This window comes from Bos grunniens, chromosome 20, assembly GCF_055505025.1.
Source record: "Bos grunniens cultivar Pamir isolate PY7600 chromosome 20, Bosgru_T2T1.0, whole genome shotgun sequence".
Lineage (NCBI taxonomy): Eukaryota > Metazoa > Chordata > Mammalia > Artiodactyla > Bovidae > Bos > Bos grunniens.
In genome coordinates this window covers 60456465-60476026 of record NC_141184.1, presented here as the reverse complement: position 1 = coordinate 60476026, position 19562 = coordinate 60456465, and the positions used below count along the sequence as shown (strand labels likewise).

The window sequence follows — 19562 nt, the reverse complement described above, 5'->3', positions numbered from 1 at the left end:
CCACAGCTTCCAACTGCCAAGGGAAGGACTGTCCCTTAAAACTCATCACCTCTTCCCAGTCTGTTCCGATGAGGTTCTTTTGCTGGACCCAAGAGTAACTCGTGCATTTGTTTCATTCTCTTTAGATTTTCTTGGGTCTATTGCCTGAGAATGGAAAAACCTGGTTAACTCCTTTTTTCCCCCCCCATATCAGACCACAGCATAGGTCACTGGCAAACCAGGAGATGATCTGTCCTCCTGGCTGGGAGACCGTGGCCAGAAACACAGTAGTGTCACACAGCACAAACAACACTGCCCAAGCGTGCATCACTGTGTCACACCGTCACTTACTAATGCTGGGTCAGGACGTCCCTGGTGGCTCAGCGTTCATCTGCCTGTCGATGCAGGGGACCCGGGTTCAATCCCTGATCTAGGAAGATTCCATATGCTGCGCAGCAGCTAAGCTGGTGAGTGATAACTACTGAGCCCACACTCTGGAGCCCTCAAGCCCCAACTACTGAGCCTGTGTGCTCCAACTACCGAGGCCCACACACTGTAGAGCCTGTGCTCCGCGACAAGAGAAGCCACTGCAACGAGACCCCACTCACAGCAACTAGAGGAAGACTGTACGCAGCAACAAAGACCCAGTACAGCCAGATAGAAAGAAAGAAAGAAAGCTGGGTCAAAAGTCACATGGCTGGGGTCAAACCCTAACTCCTGCATAAGCTATGTGACTACGGGCCATTAACTAAGCTTTTTAATTTATCTTTAGAGCAGGTAAAACATTAAGGCCAATGTCATGACACCTAATGAAAAGTAACATGTCAATGTAGCAAAATGTTAGAATAGCATCTGACACAAAACAAGTATTTGTTGAACACACAAATATAGGTAGGTAACAAATTGAATTTTGTATTTCTGTATGTATATATGTGTTGATATATGTATTTCTTTAAATTTTCATACACGGTAAACATTTTCTCCATGTCAATAATAGTTTTGCTCTTTGTGTCTAGTTGTTTTTTTAATAAATATACCTAGGTATTTGGAAAAAATATATCTTACAGTTTTACTCTTCTGCTAATTATTTTTAAGATAATCAAAATGAATTGCTTTTCAATCTATGCTTTTCTAATTATAAAACTTAATGAAACGGCAATTTTGAAGTTCACCCTCCTGACATGAGAAGTTGAAAGTATCTCCCTGAGTTCTTGATTATCAGAGAACACCTCTCAATTCCTTCCACATGATATATAAGGAGGCAACACACTGAGGTCTTGCATCAAAATTTTTCTTCCTCAAAACTCCATCCACCACCTTGGCTTTACTGGTACAAAAGAGAAGGAAGCCTGAACTTGGGTTTGTGATAGTTAAGCAGATATTTTGGCAAGATGTTTGATAGTATTCTTAAACAAAATTTTTTTAATTGTCAAAACGTATCTAGAGGTGGCCTTTCATTGATCTTATCTGAACAATGTGAGCAACACTTTCAAATCAGCACAAAATACACACAGGCTTATTCTTATATTTGTTTTTTTTCCATTTGATATGACTTAGTTCTTTCTCATTTATCAACACTTAAAATCCCCAGGTTGTATCTTTCCACAATGCATCTACAATCTTCTTTATTCTCTCTTTGGACTCTGGAAGAGCTTTGAGTTTCTCCTCCACGACATTAATTTTACTTTCAGTAGTGTTAATTCTATTCTTTATTGCCATCCCCTACGGATTTTAATGCGCTATACAGCATTCTTAATTTCTTTACAATTTTTTCTTAATGGTTTCACTCTCATTTCATCCCATCTAATTCTTTTTAGCTCATCATCTAACTGCTTTTTGCTCCTCTTTCATTTGGGCCACTGTTTGGCGGTCTGCTCTTCCTTCAATCTTTGCTATGATCTCACCTTTCCTTTACAAAGCAATGTTTTTCAGCTATTTTCCCCCTCCTATTTATTGGTCATTATACAGGGAGATATCTGCCTAGCCCTGGTGTTTGCTCTGAGCTACTGCTGATCCACATGCATGCTGGCTTCAGACCAAGAGCTAGTGGGCAAGTTGAGCTGAATAGTTCCCAGGCCAATTTCCAATGTGATTTTCATTCCAATATAGTTTTGCTGAAAGCAAACCTTCTCCAACCTTTACTGCCAAGGCTTTCTGAAGCTCTAAATGATGGTGGACTCAAACAATACTCAAACCCTCAGGAAACACAGCTCTAACTCTACCCGACCTCCAGCACTTGACTTTTATGGAATAAGATTCTTAGGATGTAACAGTAATACCAGCCCCTACCCACCCCACCCCCAGCTCTGCCTGGTTATTTTCTGAGTTATGACCTTCCACTGAATAAAAAGGCACTGTTGGAGGAGATTAGAAAGAGGAAGGGAAGAGCATTCTGGGGACAGCTGCTAGGAGGCTCTTTCTGAATTACAGGCAGAGTCAGCAAGGACATGGCTCTCCCTACCTATTTTTAGGTGTCAAAACTTATTCTGCCCATATTTTTAAACCCAGTTCCGTTTGGTTTACAGTAGACACTACTCCAGCTAGTTCTAGTTTTTTTAACTGTTTAGAATGTAAGGGCTTTTCTCTACCTTCTTAGAGACTCCAGCGAGAAGCATGTCAGGACTACCTGGCAGACACCTTTTTAAATCAGAAAACTTTTAACAAGTTTCCTTTTTAATTGAAAAAATTAATAATAATCAAAAATAAAAGCATCCAAGAATTTTTACTGGCACTCATATCCCTAGAAAGACTTTCTCTATGTAATGTCACAGTGTCCTTTTAAATTAAACACCTAGAAATAAAATTCACCTGAGCCTTTCACTTGCCCTCATCTACCCTCTTGTCGTCGGAATTCAGGTAACAAAAACACGATGTTTATGTTATAAACTTGGCAGTGACTAATATTCCTGAGAAATAAAATTTGACATTCAAAGGAATTTATTTAGCCAAACTCTAAAAATGGCATTTATTGCTAATTTTGACAGAACTCAGGTACGAGACTTTATATTCACTTGATTTCATTTAAGATTTCTTATAATCAGGAATTTTAAGCAGCTGCTATCCACACACCAAAACACATAATTTTTATGCTGAATATCCTCAGCTTTGGGCTTTTAAGAAGCAGGTAATAACCAGCCTGTGCTCAATTTTAGCCAAAATGACTCAATTTTGAATCAGAAGTCAGAAAATGTAGAGCTCAGGGAAACATTTGAGGCAGACATTTAACTTCTTCCAACTAATCACTTATCAAAAACTGCACATACACACATGTAACCAAAAACTTGGTTTCAGGTTCATGGCCTTATCCATTATCAGTCTCTTTGCGACTCAACTCTTTCATATTTTTAGCAACATACGAAAACTCTATAAGTTGTAGGTAAAATAAGATAATTTGTGTGACTGTATGAATGTAACAGCCAATTAAACTTAACAGATTAAATATACATAATTACAGACCACCCAAAAAGCAGAAAATAATTGACTTCTTCAGTTACTGGTAACTCCACAAAAGACTGCTTCACGAGACCCACCCAACTGCCTGCTGGAGTGTTCTTGAACCTCTGAATGCTCCTTTTAGGGAGCCCCCCTTTCAAATATTTATACAATCATTTGAGCTTTAGTTTCTTAATCTGGGAAATAGTTATAATAATGCCATATTTGCAGGGTGGCTATAAGGATCAAAGGAAAAATGTCTTTAAAATGCCTAGCAGAATACTTAGCAAACTGTTAAGTCAGCAAATTTTTAGAGTGTATTTTGAAAAAGCCATTTTCAGTATTTAAATAAATACATGGGGAAACATGGGACAATGACTCTAATGTATACTTTGATAACTAAATTCATTACATCTCATTCCTTGGTACCCTGTAGATAATCACTGAGCAATTATTTACCAATAAAAATCACATCTTGCTCTAACTTCTTTGAACCTCTCTCCTTTGAAAATGGAAAATTTACTTTTTGCTCCTGGAAGAAACATGGCAAGACCTAAGTTAACCATGCTGTAAAATAATCTGAAATTATAAATTAACAATGATACAAATATTCAATGACATTTCCATAGTTAAGACACAGGAATAGAAAGAAATTTCAAATGAATTATTTACTGATAAAAGAAGCAACATTCTTAAACATTAGAAAAAATTTTAAAAGAATAAAAATAAAGCCACTAGTGGTTTAGTGCAGATTCACAATAGGTTATTCTATGAACAACCTCAGGTCATTTTGAAAACTGCATTTTCCAAAACACAGTAGCCAGTGGGAACCAATGCTGCCTTTCTCTTGCTGTGGCGGTGGTCCCACGCGCTGAGCCTGAGGGCACTGTGCAGTTAAAGTCTGGGAGAGAACACTGACCCCTCAGTAGTCCCTCTAGTTTTACAATGCACACTCACCTAACACTTATGCAAGAGTATTATTCTCTTGGGTGGATATTTTAATATGTCTATCTCATAAACTGGAAGAAGTCTAAATAAATCTTTAAAACTTGAATAGGCAAATGTTATAAACATCACCTCCTGCCTTGGAAAATTTAACAAAAAACCCACTAGAAAAATCCCTAGGAGCTCTGATCACATATCACGTCAACAAATGCAGTTATGCCACACAGACACAGGCCAAGGGAGGTATTCCATCAATGTCTTTTAACTCGCTGATGAACTGCAATGTGTAAAATGGGAAGACTCCCAAACCAATTTTGATGCCAGCGATAAAGGTAGAGCATAAATTCTCACACTGGTGAAACAGATCTTAAAATCATACAGTACATAGATCTGCAAAAACTTGGTACCAATTTGGCACTTTCATTAGCAACAATCCCACATCATCCCAAGTACAGACCTGCAATCAGATCTTGCGTGAGGTCACGTGAGCACATCTGCTCAACTGTCCTTGTTTATTTCTCTGAGTTCCTTCCTTATTTTCTCTTCTAGCTTCTGGGTTACACTATTGTTATTATTATTTTTATTTCTTGGCAGGGGCTTCCCTGGTGGCTCATATGGTAAAGAATCTGCCTCCATTGCAGGAAAGACCCGGACTTGATCCTTGGTTCGGAAAGATTCCCTGGAGAAGGGAATGGCAACCCATTCCAGTATTCTTGCCTGGAGAATTCCATGGACAGAGGAAACTGGCAGGCTACAGTCCATGGGGTTGCAAAGAGTCAGACACGACTGAGCAACTAACACACACACACATACATTTTTTGGCTGCGTCCTTCAGCATGTGAGATCCCAGTTCCCTGACCAAGGACTGAACCTTTGCCCCATGCACAGGAAGTGATGGAGTCTTAACCACTGGAGGTCCAGGGAAGTCTCGGTTTGCATTACTGGGGAAACACTACTAGTAAGAACTTACATTTTCTGGGTTTTGGTTGCCCAACAATTCTTATAAACAGGAATGGAGAAACTTTCACTGGTCAAGTGTCACTAAGAGGTTAAAATAAAAATATAGCAAGAACTCAAAAGATCCAGCATCTACTTCTTATTTTACAAGTAGAGACCACTGAGATAAGAAGGGTTACATAATTTACAGAAAGCAAAGCTGAGTGGAATTTTTGATTCAAATAATATAGGGATTTCTATTTCACATATGCCTACATCTTCACCATCTTGTTTATCAGATTTGATCATCAAATTACAAATAGTCTCCTACAATAGAGTGTAAGGAACTCGCAGTGCTAAGTTTAGTATGCATCAGATTGTGACAGGACAGAAGGATCTATAGGTACTGCATAACACAAGCAGCCAACCGAGAACAGACAAAATAGATGAATGCAAACACCCCCAAGCAAGAAACAGAGGAGAGAAGGTATTCAGGAAAATGACAGCCAAACTTTAGGTCGCATAAAGTCAGGAGGACAAAGTTCTGCATATAAAAATGAAACAAAGATCTTCTGCATGCCCGTTTTGTTTTTAACTGCAAAGTTATGTCTTATCAGAACATTTAAAAAATGCATACTGCATGCAATTATCATAGCAGATGCAAATCAGTCTTTTATATAAATTAGTAACTAGGAATAACACATTTACTATATAAAGTATGCTAACATTCCATTAAACTTGACATTTTAGGGAGCTGTACCGAGTAATTAAAATAAAGCCAATTTCTAGTTCACTCTGACCTCCTCTATTTAGATTAGTTTCATTGAACGCTGAAAACACTGTTTTGATATTGAATGCTATAAATTCAATCAAGACCTCAAAAATTAAGATATAATCCATCATGTAATTATGCTTCTCATTTCTAGTTAAAATATCAACTTATTTTCTCCCATTTTAGCCTTCAAACCAATTTTATGCCCTTCCTCATGGAAATTTGTTAGCAACAAAAATACACAAATATGCAACAGCCAGCTGTACTGCTAACATCTGTTTTGTTTTACTAAGAAAAACATGGATATGTAAATAGCATCTAATACTTGGTATTCTTATTTGCCAGAGGTACCATATTCTCCCCTTTCGGGAAGCTACTTAGCATATAAGGTGCCATGTGTCACTAAATTTCAGAATTTTGAATGTTTATTTTCTCAAACTCTGACTTACTGAAAAAGTGCTTATTAATCAGAATTCAGAATTTTGCCTGTTTTAGACAAAGATGCGTTCACTGAGAAACCAGAAAAGACTGACATCAAAGTTATCAAATGATCTATTGACAACTAAGCTAAAAAGTTAAAACAGAAACACTTTTAACATACAGCGTTCTACTTTCACGACAAAGAAAACTGTATCAGAACATTAACATTAGCTAGGTTGCTAGTAAACAAAACAGGATCACTCCACTCACACAGCTCCTGTTTGAATCAGAAGTGGGAGGGCTTTGCTGGGTTGCACAGATGCAGACATGGGACCCTTTACCCATTTTAGAAAAAAGAACAGGGAATGAAACCTGTAGAGCCAGTAGCCTTAATAAAAGCCTCTGAAATAAAGTAAGTAAAAAGTAAATAATATTAATTTTACTTAAGTAAAAAGTAATAATAATGTTCATACTACAGCTGAGATTCTAAATGACACAGGCCATGGTAGCCTGGGAGGAAAGCTTTTCCTCGAATGTCTTATCTGTAACCCTGAACTTAGCTGTCACGGAAGCTCCAGGAAAGAGACTATCAAGACCTTCTCGTCTAATAACACACTGGAAGAAGGAGGGAGGAATTCTAAATTCTCTAGCTGAAGAGGAGAGAGTCCAGCTCATTTCCACCTGGGAGAGGGGAGCTTCCGGCTCCTTCTCACCTCGGGGTGGCCTGCAAGTTTCTAACGCGGCTGGGTCAGCTCCGGGTGGAACCTTCCTGCTAAAAAGCAGCAAAGGTGAGAATCCTTTCTCTTCTCGTCAATTTCCTTTTCAAATAACCGTAGATACGGAAATTGTTAATTAGGGTTACTTCCTCCGGGGAAACTAAATAAATAAATTTAACAGGGACAACATCTTAAAATTAGAGAATTCAGTAGAAACATTGGTGCTTCTGAGAGAGAGAATTGTGTTCTAACATGTAACTAAATGCCTGAGTGATATATTCTATCATGAGAGAAGTGGTTAGGCTCACCTGATTTTATCAAAAATGATTATCACATTCCCCCCTCACCCAGGCCTGCTCTTTAATCAATTACATTGACATCTTTCATCAACACTTTTCTCTTCTTACTAAAACACAAAGAGCAAACACATATATTGGGAATTCCCTGGCAGTCCAGTGGTTAGGACTGGGTGTTTCCACTGCTGGAGCCCACGGTTCAATCTCTGGTCAGGGAACTAAGATATCCACGCTCCCGCCCGCCCCACAAAAAAACCACTTATATATTAATATCTGGGTAAAATTTTCTATTGTTCTGATTTTTTTCTGATTGGTCAGAAGTTAAAGACAGGACACCAAGGCCCTGATCTTCAAATATCCTATAACCAGGCCTGCTTGCTCCCCAAAGCAGAGTGACTGATGAAAAACAGGGAGTCAGCACCAAAGTGAAAGGTCTCACCCCATCACTGGTGGTTAACCACAGTCCTCCCGCATCACAGCAAAGTCTCACTTAAGCAGGAGGAAAGGTGAGGAAAGTTGTGAGAAAGCAGATTCTGAACTAAAATAGAATTCATGAGGCAGGAATTCGTGAGGCACAGCAAACTATTTTCACGGGTACCATTTCTGTGGGTAACAGCAGTACGTTCTACCACAGGGCTCAGCAGAGGTGTATAATTTGGGATCAGGTCGCCATCCTCTGTGACCTCTGTGTAGTGTAGCTGATTTATGTGATTTATTACAGCTGGCTTCCCAGACAGGGAACGACAGCCGTGAAGGGACACACAAATGCTGAGTGTGAAAAATGGAAAAATCACGTGCCTGGGGAGACCGTGAAAGCAAACACAAGCTGCAGGCTTTTCTCCTTTTCTGTTTAGAAAGAATTTTGATCAAAGTTTAAAATAAGCCACACCAAATGTGTGCTTTATGTTTTATATGTGGGACCAGCTGGGACCCACTGTGAGAGTCCAAAGTAGGAGCTGGGGGAGGAGTGTGTGGATGGGGGATGGAGGTGGGGATGAACTCAGATTCCTAAGTGATCACTCAGGCTAGCGGATTTCAACATCCTCTACAAACTGCTGTGGTCCTGGAATCTCGCTAGTCTAAATATTCCACATTAGCGTGACTTTAATTAAAGGACTGCAGAAGACTGTCTCGAGAAATAGCCCCAGTGGATGCTATCTGAAAGAAACACATTTTGATTCTCTTGATTCTCTTATCCCTAAATCCCCACTTCCATCAACTCATTTCCTTGTGTCAGGGGAAATATGGCAGCATGGTTGAAGAGGGCTGTGTTTATGGGAATGCCATGTCCCGTGCAAGCAGCCTGATGCAGAGAGGGTGGAAGGATGGCTTTTCAAGAGCTCACATGTCCCATCCACTGTGCACACCCATTACCTGCACCAGGCAGGGAAGAGGTTCTCTTCAGAGAGGGTAAAACAGGGTTTGACTGGGTTTTGCGGAAATGAAATGTGCTGCTCAGAGCCGCAATTTTAGCTTCCATGCAAAGAGGAGATAAAAGATGGGGAGTGAGGGCATAAAGTCTGCTCCTGAGGACACTTGCTCATCTTGACACAAGTTCTATTCACTTTGCTTAAGTGGCTGACCGAGCCCACTCTCAGCTCCACAAGCTTTCCTGCCAGCAGAACTACCAGTCCTAGGAAACGGGATAAAAAAATAACAGTTTTACAGACCACCAGGCAACAGTCGAGGCCAAGGCTGCAAGATCCCTCAGATGTGAATGATGTGCATGCACAATAAACCATGATGTCTAAAAACAGAAATGGGCTGCAACAGACTTGACATACAAAGCATATGGCTCATTTCCACAGTCACGTGGGCTGTGAACCAGTTAGATGATACATTTCAACAGCAAGCATCTGTCCCCCTGCTGAGCACCCACAGCACTGTTGGGACAATAGAGACTGCTCTGCCCTCACGGGGCTTATAGTCTACCCGAGGGAGCAGAAAATAAACAAAGGACATGGCAAGTAAATTCTGTAGTAAGTTAGATGATAAATGCTTTGCCAAAGCGGAGAGGAAGGCTGCCACGTGAGACTGAGGTAGGCAGAGCCAGTCTCCTTGAGAAGAAAGCTTTAAGCAAAGAGTGGAGAGTAGGTCAGCTAAGAGGGTGTCCAAGCAGAGCGCAAGGTGGGAAAGGGGCTTAAGGGGGGCTGCAAAGTGCATCAGAGGGCACGCCATCTCTCTCAGGTCCTGACTTCATCTTTCATCCCTGCTTTCTGGCACAGAATAGGCACTCAGATCATTTAAACTCCAAGAAACACAAGGTTATCAAGTATAGAAACTCAATCCAAACAGGCCAGCACTTACTAAGAAAACTGCACGCGAACCAGATAGCTGAATGGCACATTGTCCTGAGAGGAACTGGGTGCCAGATCTTCAAATAGGTTTGTGACCCTCTTTTCCTCCCCAAAGTGAAACATGACAGCTTTATTTCTAGGAACATACAAGAAAAGTGGGGAAAGCATGTTGTTATCTAAGGGGGAACTTCTCACACAGATTCTACTTGTGGGCAGAGTTTAAGGACAACTTCCTTTTACAAAGAGGGTAGGCAGTGAGGGGTCTTAAAGGCACGTCCCAGCGGCCTCCTTTTATTCCAAGCAGGGGTGCCGTGCCCACCATCCCCAGGACACTCCTTCCACAAAAGAGACCTGCATGTCACAGGGGTACCTCCTCAATAAAATAAAGACAGTCAAACCTGAAAAACAGGCTAAGTCAGGTGAAGGAGTAAAAACGGAAAAAAGGCCAATGAATTCAATTACAGTAAGAAAAGAACCATCCTTTCTCACCTTCACATAATTTGTCCCTGCAAACACTTTTCAAATAATAAACACACGCTTAGGCAAACGAAATTAGAGTCCCACAGGTTCCAACAAATCTGTCCTTACAACTGTTTTCCCTATCAATCTGACATGCAACTAGCATGAGCTGCTGAATCCTCTTCAGAAGACATTAACATTCAGATTAACATTTCTAGAAAATCTAATATTTAGCATCTCAGCTCCCTACCCAACCTCCCCATACTACCTTTTCAACCTTTCAATGGCTCCTAGTTTCTCATTTATATTCAGGCCTGCTCTTTACTTTAGTGCACATTATGTATCTCTTTCTTATTAAACTCTGCTAAAATTTTTTATTTTACTCTAACTTTCTATACATTAAAAAAAAAGAAAAAGCTGTTAAAAATCTCAATTGTTACCATAGTACATGAGAAAGAAAGCATTATAAAATATTTTATATTTTACAAAGAGAAAATTATTTTTAAGGAATAACTGGCTTCTCCATATGCTATAATCAAATGAAGTTACACCTGACAGCAGATATCAAACGCAATTTTTGTGTAGCAGTTATTTTTACAAAATTTTTGTCCCTAACCTTGGCAAGGCACCCCTTTCCACCTGTTAAATAATCTTTTCTACTCCAACTCAGATATTTTTATGATTTTGTAATCTTTCGTATTGTGTGCATGCTTAGTCACTTAGTCGTGTTCGACTCTCTGCGACCCTATGGACTGTAGGGTCCTCTGTCCCTACAGAGGACTGTATGGACCAGGCTCCTCTGTCCATGGAACTCTCCAGGCATGAATACTGGAGTGGGTAGCCATTCTCTTCTCCAAAGGATCTTCCCAACCCAGGGATCGAACCTGGGTCTCTTGCATTGCAGGCAGATTCTTTACCATCTGAGCCACCAGGGAAGTCTCAAACTGCGACAAATGAAAATGAAGTGAAAGTCGCTCAGTTGTGCCTGACTCTTTCTGACTCCATGGACTACAGCCCATAGAATTCCGTCCATGGAATTCTCTAGGCAAGAATACTCCAGGGGGCAGCCATTCCCATCTCCAGGGGATCTTCCTGACCCAGGGATCGAAACTGGATCTTCAGCACTGGAGGCAGTTTCTTTACCATCTGAGCCAACACAAATTGCCAACAACCAATAGACCACAGAAAAAGCAAAGAGTTCCAGAAAATCCTTTACTTCTGCTATATTGACTACATCAGAGCCTTTAACTGTGTGGATGACAATGAACTGTGGAAAATTCCTAAAGAGATAGGAATACCATGTGAATACCAGCCCACCTTATCTGCCTTCTAAGAAATCTGTATGCACGTCAAGAAGCAACAGTTACAATTGGACATAGAACAACAGAATGGTTACAAATCGGTAAAGGAGTATATCAAAGCTGTATACTGTCTAAGAATTTGTCCATTTCTTCCAAGTTGTCCATTTTCTTGGCATGTAGTTGCTGATAATAGTCTCTTAGGATCCTTTGTATTTCTGTGTTTGTTGTGATCTCTCCATTTTCATTTCTAATTTTATTGATTTGATTTTTCTCCCTTTGTTTCTTGATGAGTACAGCTAAAGGTTTGTCAATTTTATTTATTCTCTCAAAGAACCAGCTTTTGGCTGTGTCGATTTTTGCTATGGTCTTTTTGTTTCTTTTGCATTTATTTCTGCCCTAGTTTTTAAGATTTCTTTCCTTCTACTAACCCTGGGGTTCTTCATTTCTTCCTTTTCTAGTTGCTTTAGGTATAGAATTAGGTTACTTATTTGACTTTCTTCTTGTTTCTTGAGGTATGCCTGTATTGCTATGAACCTTCCCCTTAGCACTGCTTTTACAGTGTCCCACAGGTTTTGGGTTGTTACGTTTTCATTTTCATTCGTTTCTATGCATATTTTGATTTCTTTTTTTATTTCCTCTGTGATTTGTTGGTTACTCAGCAGCGTGTTGTTCAGCCTCCATATGTTGGAATTTTTAATAGTTTTTCTCCTGTAATTGAGAACTAATCTCACTGCACTGTGGTCAGAAAAGATGCTTGGAATGATTTCAATTTTTTTTAATTTACCAAGGCTAGATTTATGGCCCAGGATGTGATCTATCCTGGAGAAGGTTCCAAGTGCACTTGAGAAAAAGGTGAAATTCATTGTTTTGGGATGAAATGTCCTATAGACATCAATTAAGTCTAACTGGTCTATTGTATCATTTAAAGTTTGTGTTTCCTTGTTAATTTTTTGTTTAGTTGATCTATCCATGGGTGTGAGTGGGGTATTAAAAGTCTCCCACTATTATTGTGTTATTGTTAATTTCCCCTTTCATACTTGTTAGCATTTGTCTTACATATTGTGGTGCTATGTTGGGTGCATATATATTTATAATTGTTATATCTTCTTCTCGGATTGATCCTTTGATCATTATGTAGTGTCCTTCTTTGTTTCTTTTCACAGCCTTTGTTTTAAAGTCTATTTTATCTGATATGAGTACAACTTTCCAAAACTGAACCAGGAAGAAATAGAAAATCTTAACAGACCCATCATAAGCACGGAAATTGAAACTATAATCAGAAATCTTCCAAAAAAACAAAAGCCCAGGACCAGATGGCTTCACAGCTGAATTCTACCAAAAATTTAGAGAAGAGCTAACACCTATTCTACTCAAACTCTTCCAGAAAATTGAAGAGGAAGGTAAATTTCCAAAAGAGGCCACCATCACCCTAATACCAAAACCTGACAAAGATGCCACAAAAAAAGAAAACTATAGGCCAATATCACTGATGAACATAGATGCAAAAATCCTTAACAAAATTCTAGCAAACAGAATCCAACAATATATTAAAAAGATCATACATCATGACCAAGTGGGCTTTATCCCAGGGATGAAAGGATTCTTCAATATCCACAAATCAATCAATATTATACACCACATTAACAAATTGAAAAATAAAAATAATATGATTATCTCAATACATGCAGAGAAAGCCTTTGACAAAATTCAACATCCATTTATGATAAAAACCCTCCAGAAAGCGGGAATAGAAAGAACATACCTCAACATAATAAAAGCTATATATGACAAACCCACAGCAAACATTATCCTCAATGGCGAAAAATTGAAAGCATTTTCCCTAAAATCAGGAACAAGACAAGGGTGCCCACTTTCACCACTACTATTCAACAAAGTTTTGGAAGTTTTGGCCACAGCAGTCAGAGCAGAAAAAGAAATAAAAGGAATCCAGGTTGGAAAAGAAGTAGTAAAACTCTCACTATTTGCAGATGACATTATCCTCTACATAGAAAACCCTAAAGACTCCACCAGAAAATTACTAGAGCTAATCAATGAATATAGTAAAGTTGCAGCATATAAAATCAACACACAGAAATCCCTTGCATTCCTATATACTAACAATGAGAAAATAGAGAAATTAAGGAAACAATTCCAATGAAGAGAATACAATACTTAGGAATATATCTACCTAAAGAAACAAAAGACCTATATATAGAAAACTATAAAACACTGGTGAAAGAAATCAAAGAGGACACAAATAGATGGAGAAATATACCGTGTTCATGGATCGGAAGAATCAATATAGTGAAAATGAGTATACTACCCAAAGCAATCTATAGATTCAATGCAATCCCTATCAAGCTACCAATGGTATTTTTCACAGAGCTAGAACAAATAATTTCACAATTTGTATGGAAATACAAAAAGCCTGGAATAGCCAAAGCAATCTTGAGAAAGAAGAATGGAACTGGAGGAATCAACCTGCCTGACTTCAGGCTCTACTACAAAGCCACAGTCATGAAGACAGTATGGTACTGGCACAAACACAGAAATATAGATCAATGGAACAAAATAGAAAGCCCAGAGATAAATCCACGCACATATGGACACCTTATCTTTGACAAAGGAGGCAAGAATATGCAATGGAGAAAAGACAATCTCTTTAACAAGTGGTGCTGGGAAACTGGTCAACCACTTGCAAAAGAATGAAACTAGAACACTTTCTAACACCATACACAAAAATAAACTCAAAATGGATTAAAGATCTAAACCTAAGACCAGAAACTATAAAACTCCTAGAGGAGAACATAGGCAAAACACTCTCCGACATAAATCACAGCAGGATCTTCTATGACCCACCTCCCAGAATATTGGAAATAAAAGCAAAAATAAACAAATGGGACCTAATTAAACTTAAAAGCTTCTGCACAACAAAGGAAACTATAAGCAAGGTGAAAAGACAGCCTTCAGAATGGGAGAAAATAATAGCAAACAAAGAAACTAACAAAGAATTAATCTCAAAAATATATAAGCAACACCTGCAGCTCAATTCCAGAAAAATAAACGACCCAATCAAAAAATGGGCCAAAGAACTAAACAGACATTTACCCAAGGAAGACATACAGATGGCTAACAAACACATGAAAAGAAGCTCAACATCACTCATTATCAGAGAAATGCAAATCAAAACCACAATGAGGTACCACTTCATGCCAGTCAGAATGGCTGCGATCCAAAAGTCTACAAGCAATAAATGCTGGAGAGGGTGTGGAGAAAAGGGAACCCTCTTACACTGTTGGTGGGAATGCAAACTAGTACAGCCACTATGGAGAACAGTGTGGAGATTCCTTAAAAAATTGGAAATAGAACTGCCATAGGACCCTGCAATCCCACTGCTGGGCATACACACTGAGGAAACCAGAACTGAAAGAGACACGTGTACCCCAATGTTCATCGCAGCACTGTTTATAATAGCCAGGACATGGAAGCAACCTAGATGTCCATCAGCAGACAAATGGATAAGAAAGCTGTGGTACATATACACAATGGAGTATTACTCAGCCATTAAAAAGAATACATTTGAATCAGTTCTAATGAGGTGGATGAAACTGGAGCCTATTATACAGAGTGAAGTAAGCCAGAAAGAAAAACACCAATACAATATAATAACGCATATATATGGAATTCAGGAAGATGGTAACGATAACCCTGTATGTGAGACAGCAAAGAGACACAGATGTATAGAACAGTCTTTTGGACTGTGTGGGAGAGGGCAAGGGTAGGATGATTTGGGAGAATGGCATTGAAACATGTATATTTATCGTATGTGAAACAGACCGCCAGTCCAGGTTCGATGCATAATACAGGATGCTCGGGGCTAGTGCACTGGGATGACCCAGAGGGAGGGGATGTGGAGGGAGATGGGAGGGAGGTTCAGGATAGGGAACACATGTATACCTGTGGCAGATTCATGTCAATGTATGGCAAAACTAATACAATATTGTAATTAGCCTTCAATTAAAATAAATAAATTGATATTTTAAAAAAAGATAGGAAACTAAAAGTGTTAGCAAAAAAAAAAAAAAAAAGCTGTATATTGTCACCCTGTTTCTTTAACTTATATGCACAGTACATCATGAGAAATGCCGGGCTGGATGAAGCACAAGCTGGAATCAAGACTGCCAGGAAAAATATCAGTAACCTCAGATATGCAGATGACACCATCCTTATAGCAGAAAGTGAAGAGGAACTAAAGAGCCTCTTGATGAAAGTGAAAGAGGAAAGTGAAAAGGCTGGCTTAAAACTCAACATTCAAAAAATTAAGATTATGGCATCCAATCCCATCACTTCATGGCAAATAGATGGGGGAAACAATGGAAACAGTGACCAACATTATTTTCTTGGGCTCCAAAAGCACTGCAGATGGTGACTGCAGCCATGAAATTAAAAGATGCTTGTTCCTTGGAAGAAAAACTGTGACCCAGACATACATATTAAACCTAGACAACATATTAAAAAGTAGAGACATTACTTTGCCAACAAAGGTCTGGCTATTCAAAGCTATGGTTTTTCCAGTAGAGATGTATGGATGGTGAGAGTTGGACTATAAAGAAAGCTGAGGGCCAAAGAATTGATGCTTCTGAACTGTGTTGGAGAAGACTCTTGAGAGTCCCTTGGACTGCAAGGAGATCAAACCAATTAATCCTAAAGGAAATCAGTTCTGAACTATTGTTTTGAACTGTCAAGTTAAATGTATCATTTGGGCATTACTTCTAACAAATGGTATAATGTTTATAAAACAAGTATCCCTGTTGGGTTGGGATGGAAGAGAAAAGCTCTTCTCTTCAAGAATCTTTAGTGAGTTCCTTGACTTTTATAAAATATTCCCAATTCTATTTAGCCTTGCATTCTGCTTCTTCACTCTTGGTACTTCATTCATTTACACTAGAATAAGTCAATGTTAAAGAAGACACAAAAGTACCAGGAGCTTATCCAGAAATACAGAGTCAGTTTTACTTGACAATAACCACTGCAGTTGAGTCCACCCATTAGAAACACATCTTTCCATACCTTTCTCTGTCTGTGGGCAAAAGATTATACAGGGGGAATAACGCTTGAGATTTACTAGTGAAAAAATGACTTGACAAGGCTGTTAACAGCAAAACAGCAAAAGGCTTGTCCCTGTGAAACACCTTAAGGAACAGCTGTGCTCAGAGCTGAAGTGGAGACCATCTCCCATCAACAATGAGTGGGTTTCGGGGTTTCCCTGGTGGCTCAGTTGTAAAGAACCCGGCTGCCAATGCAGGAGACATGGGTTCGGTCCCTGATTTGGGAAGATCCCACACGCCTCGGAGCAACTAAGTCCATGTGCCTCAACTAGCGAGGCCGCATTCTAGAGCCTGGGGAACCACAATTATTAAAGCCCAAGTGCCCTAAAGCCCGTGCTCTGCAACATGAGAAGCTACCACAACGAGAAGCCCAAGCACTGCAACTAGGGAGTAGTCCTCTCTGGCCACAACTAGAGAAAATGAAGACCCAGTACAGCCAAAAATCAATAAATGAAATTACATATATATGAAGAAAAAAAAAAAAAACACGAGTGGGTTTGGATCAAGGTGGTTTCCATTTGAGAAAAACATTCAGTGGCTTCTTTTTTTCTCATGAACAGACGACATGACCCGGGCAGCAAGAGGTTCCCTATGCATTTATACTAACTACAGGATTGAGTTTGGGCTTCAGCCAGTACTCCTGGAGAAGAAACCAAGAGGCAGACATCAGGTTATAAAAACACTGGTTTCCTCTCTGCCGAGTTCTGTGGTCATTTTATTACTCTCTCCATTTTCCATGAAGAAATATACTTAAGTTAACCTTACCCTCTACTTTCCCCTAATGATTATTTGGATATACATTACCAATTACACGAATAAGAATGCAATAGGTGTTTGATTCCACGGTGACTCTAATAATCATGTTCAGAGACATTCACTAAACACGTTCTCATATATCATGTCCTATTTTTATAACAACTCTCCACCCCACGAACACAAATTTCTAGCCATGTAATAACTAATCAACTTTTATGCACCGCATGTAAATTCAAGTAAAGCTGCTAAAACAATTTCTGCCCAGAGCATTTTAGCCCAGCCCAACCAATCTGAGACTTTTCCTTTTAAAAAAAAAAAAAAGGAGTCATGAAACAATCACTCATCAATACTGACCTTGTTGCTCACTGTCTGCTTCAGTTTTTGAAGGACCTGGGGCAACAGGAAGGGGTCGAGGTGGCCGGGGCTTTGGTGTGGGAGGCGAGATCTTTTTCCTTCCAATATATTCTACGTAAGTTCCCGGAAAGTCTCCCCTCTCCCCTGTCGTCTCATTATAGCCATTTAACCAGCCAATTTCTTCAGGCTTGGCTTCCTGTCCATCACTGAATCCAAGAGCGACCAAGGACCCTTTGTTCACAGTCAATATGTCCCCCAGGTGCAAGTCAATGTCTTCTTCCCGCTCCTTCTTATAGTCGTACAGCGCCCGGTACTGGTACCCCTCGGCACTCATGGCTGCAGACCTGAGACCATGCGACGGCTGAGGCTGGCTGCACACTGCAGTCTACCCTGACGTTTCTCCGGGAAGTGAATTCAGAGTGTGTGCGAAGGCTCCTGATACACCTCCAGCAGGAGACAAAGCATCAATCTCCAAAGGTTTAGGAGGAGAGGTGATTGGCCATCCGGCCGTCCATCTGTCCTCCATGAAGGGTGTGACTGAAGTCAAGGCTCTCCTCCTCTGTGGCCACGGTCCCCCCACCAGCTTCCTCTTCAGCGACTCGTCGACAAGCCGACTCCAGGCTGAGTCCCCCGGCGAGGCCCGATCCTTTCTGACACTCTTGTCACACTGCCCATCTGTCATTGACTGTGGCACGCCACATGCGAGCTGCACCTAGCAAAGGGAAAGCAAGACTTATGAATGAGCAGCACACTTGGGCCATCTGCATGAGTCTGGACTTGGACTGCCATTCAACAAGTACTTAACCAATCTGGCAGACGGACATGGGCCGGCGTACTTGGGCTTCACGCGGTATACACAACAAAGATGAGGGAGGCAGGCAGTCCCTGCTTTCTAAGAATGCTCGGCAGGCTGAGAGGGGTGCTGGCACGTGGCAACATCTCTGAGACAAGAAGGGACACAAGGAAGCGTGACATGAGGTACATGTCCTAAGAGAGCAGAGACTGAACGCTAGGGAGTTCCAGCAGGGGAGAGCCCACATCTCACTGCAGGCATCTGAAGACAGAAAGAACATGCGGCATGAACTTAGGTGAAGCTCTGAGGAGGCATGTGTCACATTCTGGGAAGAGCCAGAACAGGCAGTCCAGTATGTGTGAAGCCAAAGAGGAGGCGTCAGATCCGAGTTAGAAAGATAAGCAGGGGTTGTATGACACCACACATGCTCGTGGCGGGTTCATGAGTAATGCTATCTGCAATGAGCCAGAAAAAGGCTTGGAGAAAGGGGACGGGCAGGACCAGGGTTACATGTGAAGAATTTCTATCTAATCCTGATGCATGAGAGAGGCTGTCATAGAGACAGAAGAGGAGAGCCAGGCAAGGTGTTTTGCAGCCATCTGGGCAAGTGGGCATGAGGGCATGAACCAAAGTGGCAGGAGAAGGCGTGGAAAGGCGGGAACTGAAAAGGGACAAAGAGGTGTGGCGGGGTGGGGGGGCACGGCAGTGCTGAAAAATGGATGGAGAGAGAGAAGCACACGGGCCTAGGATACTGCATCCCAGTGTGGGAGACAGAGAGACCACAGCAAGATGAGGAACAGGACCGCAGAGAAGCCAAGAGGAAGGGCTCTTCCCAGCCTCGAGAGCTGAGTGAAGGTTCAAGGCGCTGTCCGACTACTGGGGCCTAGAGATCAGCTACTCCATCCACTATTTTAGAACTCATTTATACATGACATCAGATAATCGAGAAATATTTACTTGTGTGTCTGTTTAGCAACATGTTACTATGTGGTAATGCA

At 40.5% G+C, this 19562-nt stretch overlaps 1 protein-coding gene across 3 annotated transcripts in view; it reads right to left on the bottom strand.

The window, feature by feature from the left end:
- PIK3R1 (phosphoinositide-3-kinase regulatory subunit 1) overlaps positions 1–19562 on the bottom strand; it is a 455332-nt gene that overhangs the window by 65981 nt on the left and 369789 nt on the right. For all 3 annotated transcript variants that reach the window (XM_086362037.1, XM_086362036.1, XM_086362038.1), the window contains one exon: positions 17772–18483. In XM_086362037.1, the coding sequence (XP_086218163.1) occupies positions 17772–18105 (334 nt within the window). In that variant the 5' untranslated portion in view covers positions 18106–18483. The remainder of the gene's footprint in view (positions 1–17771; positions 18484–19562) is intronic.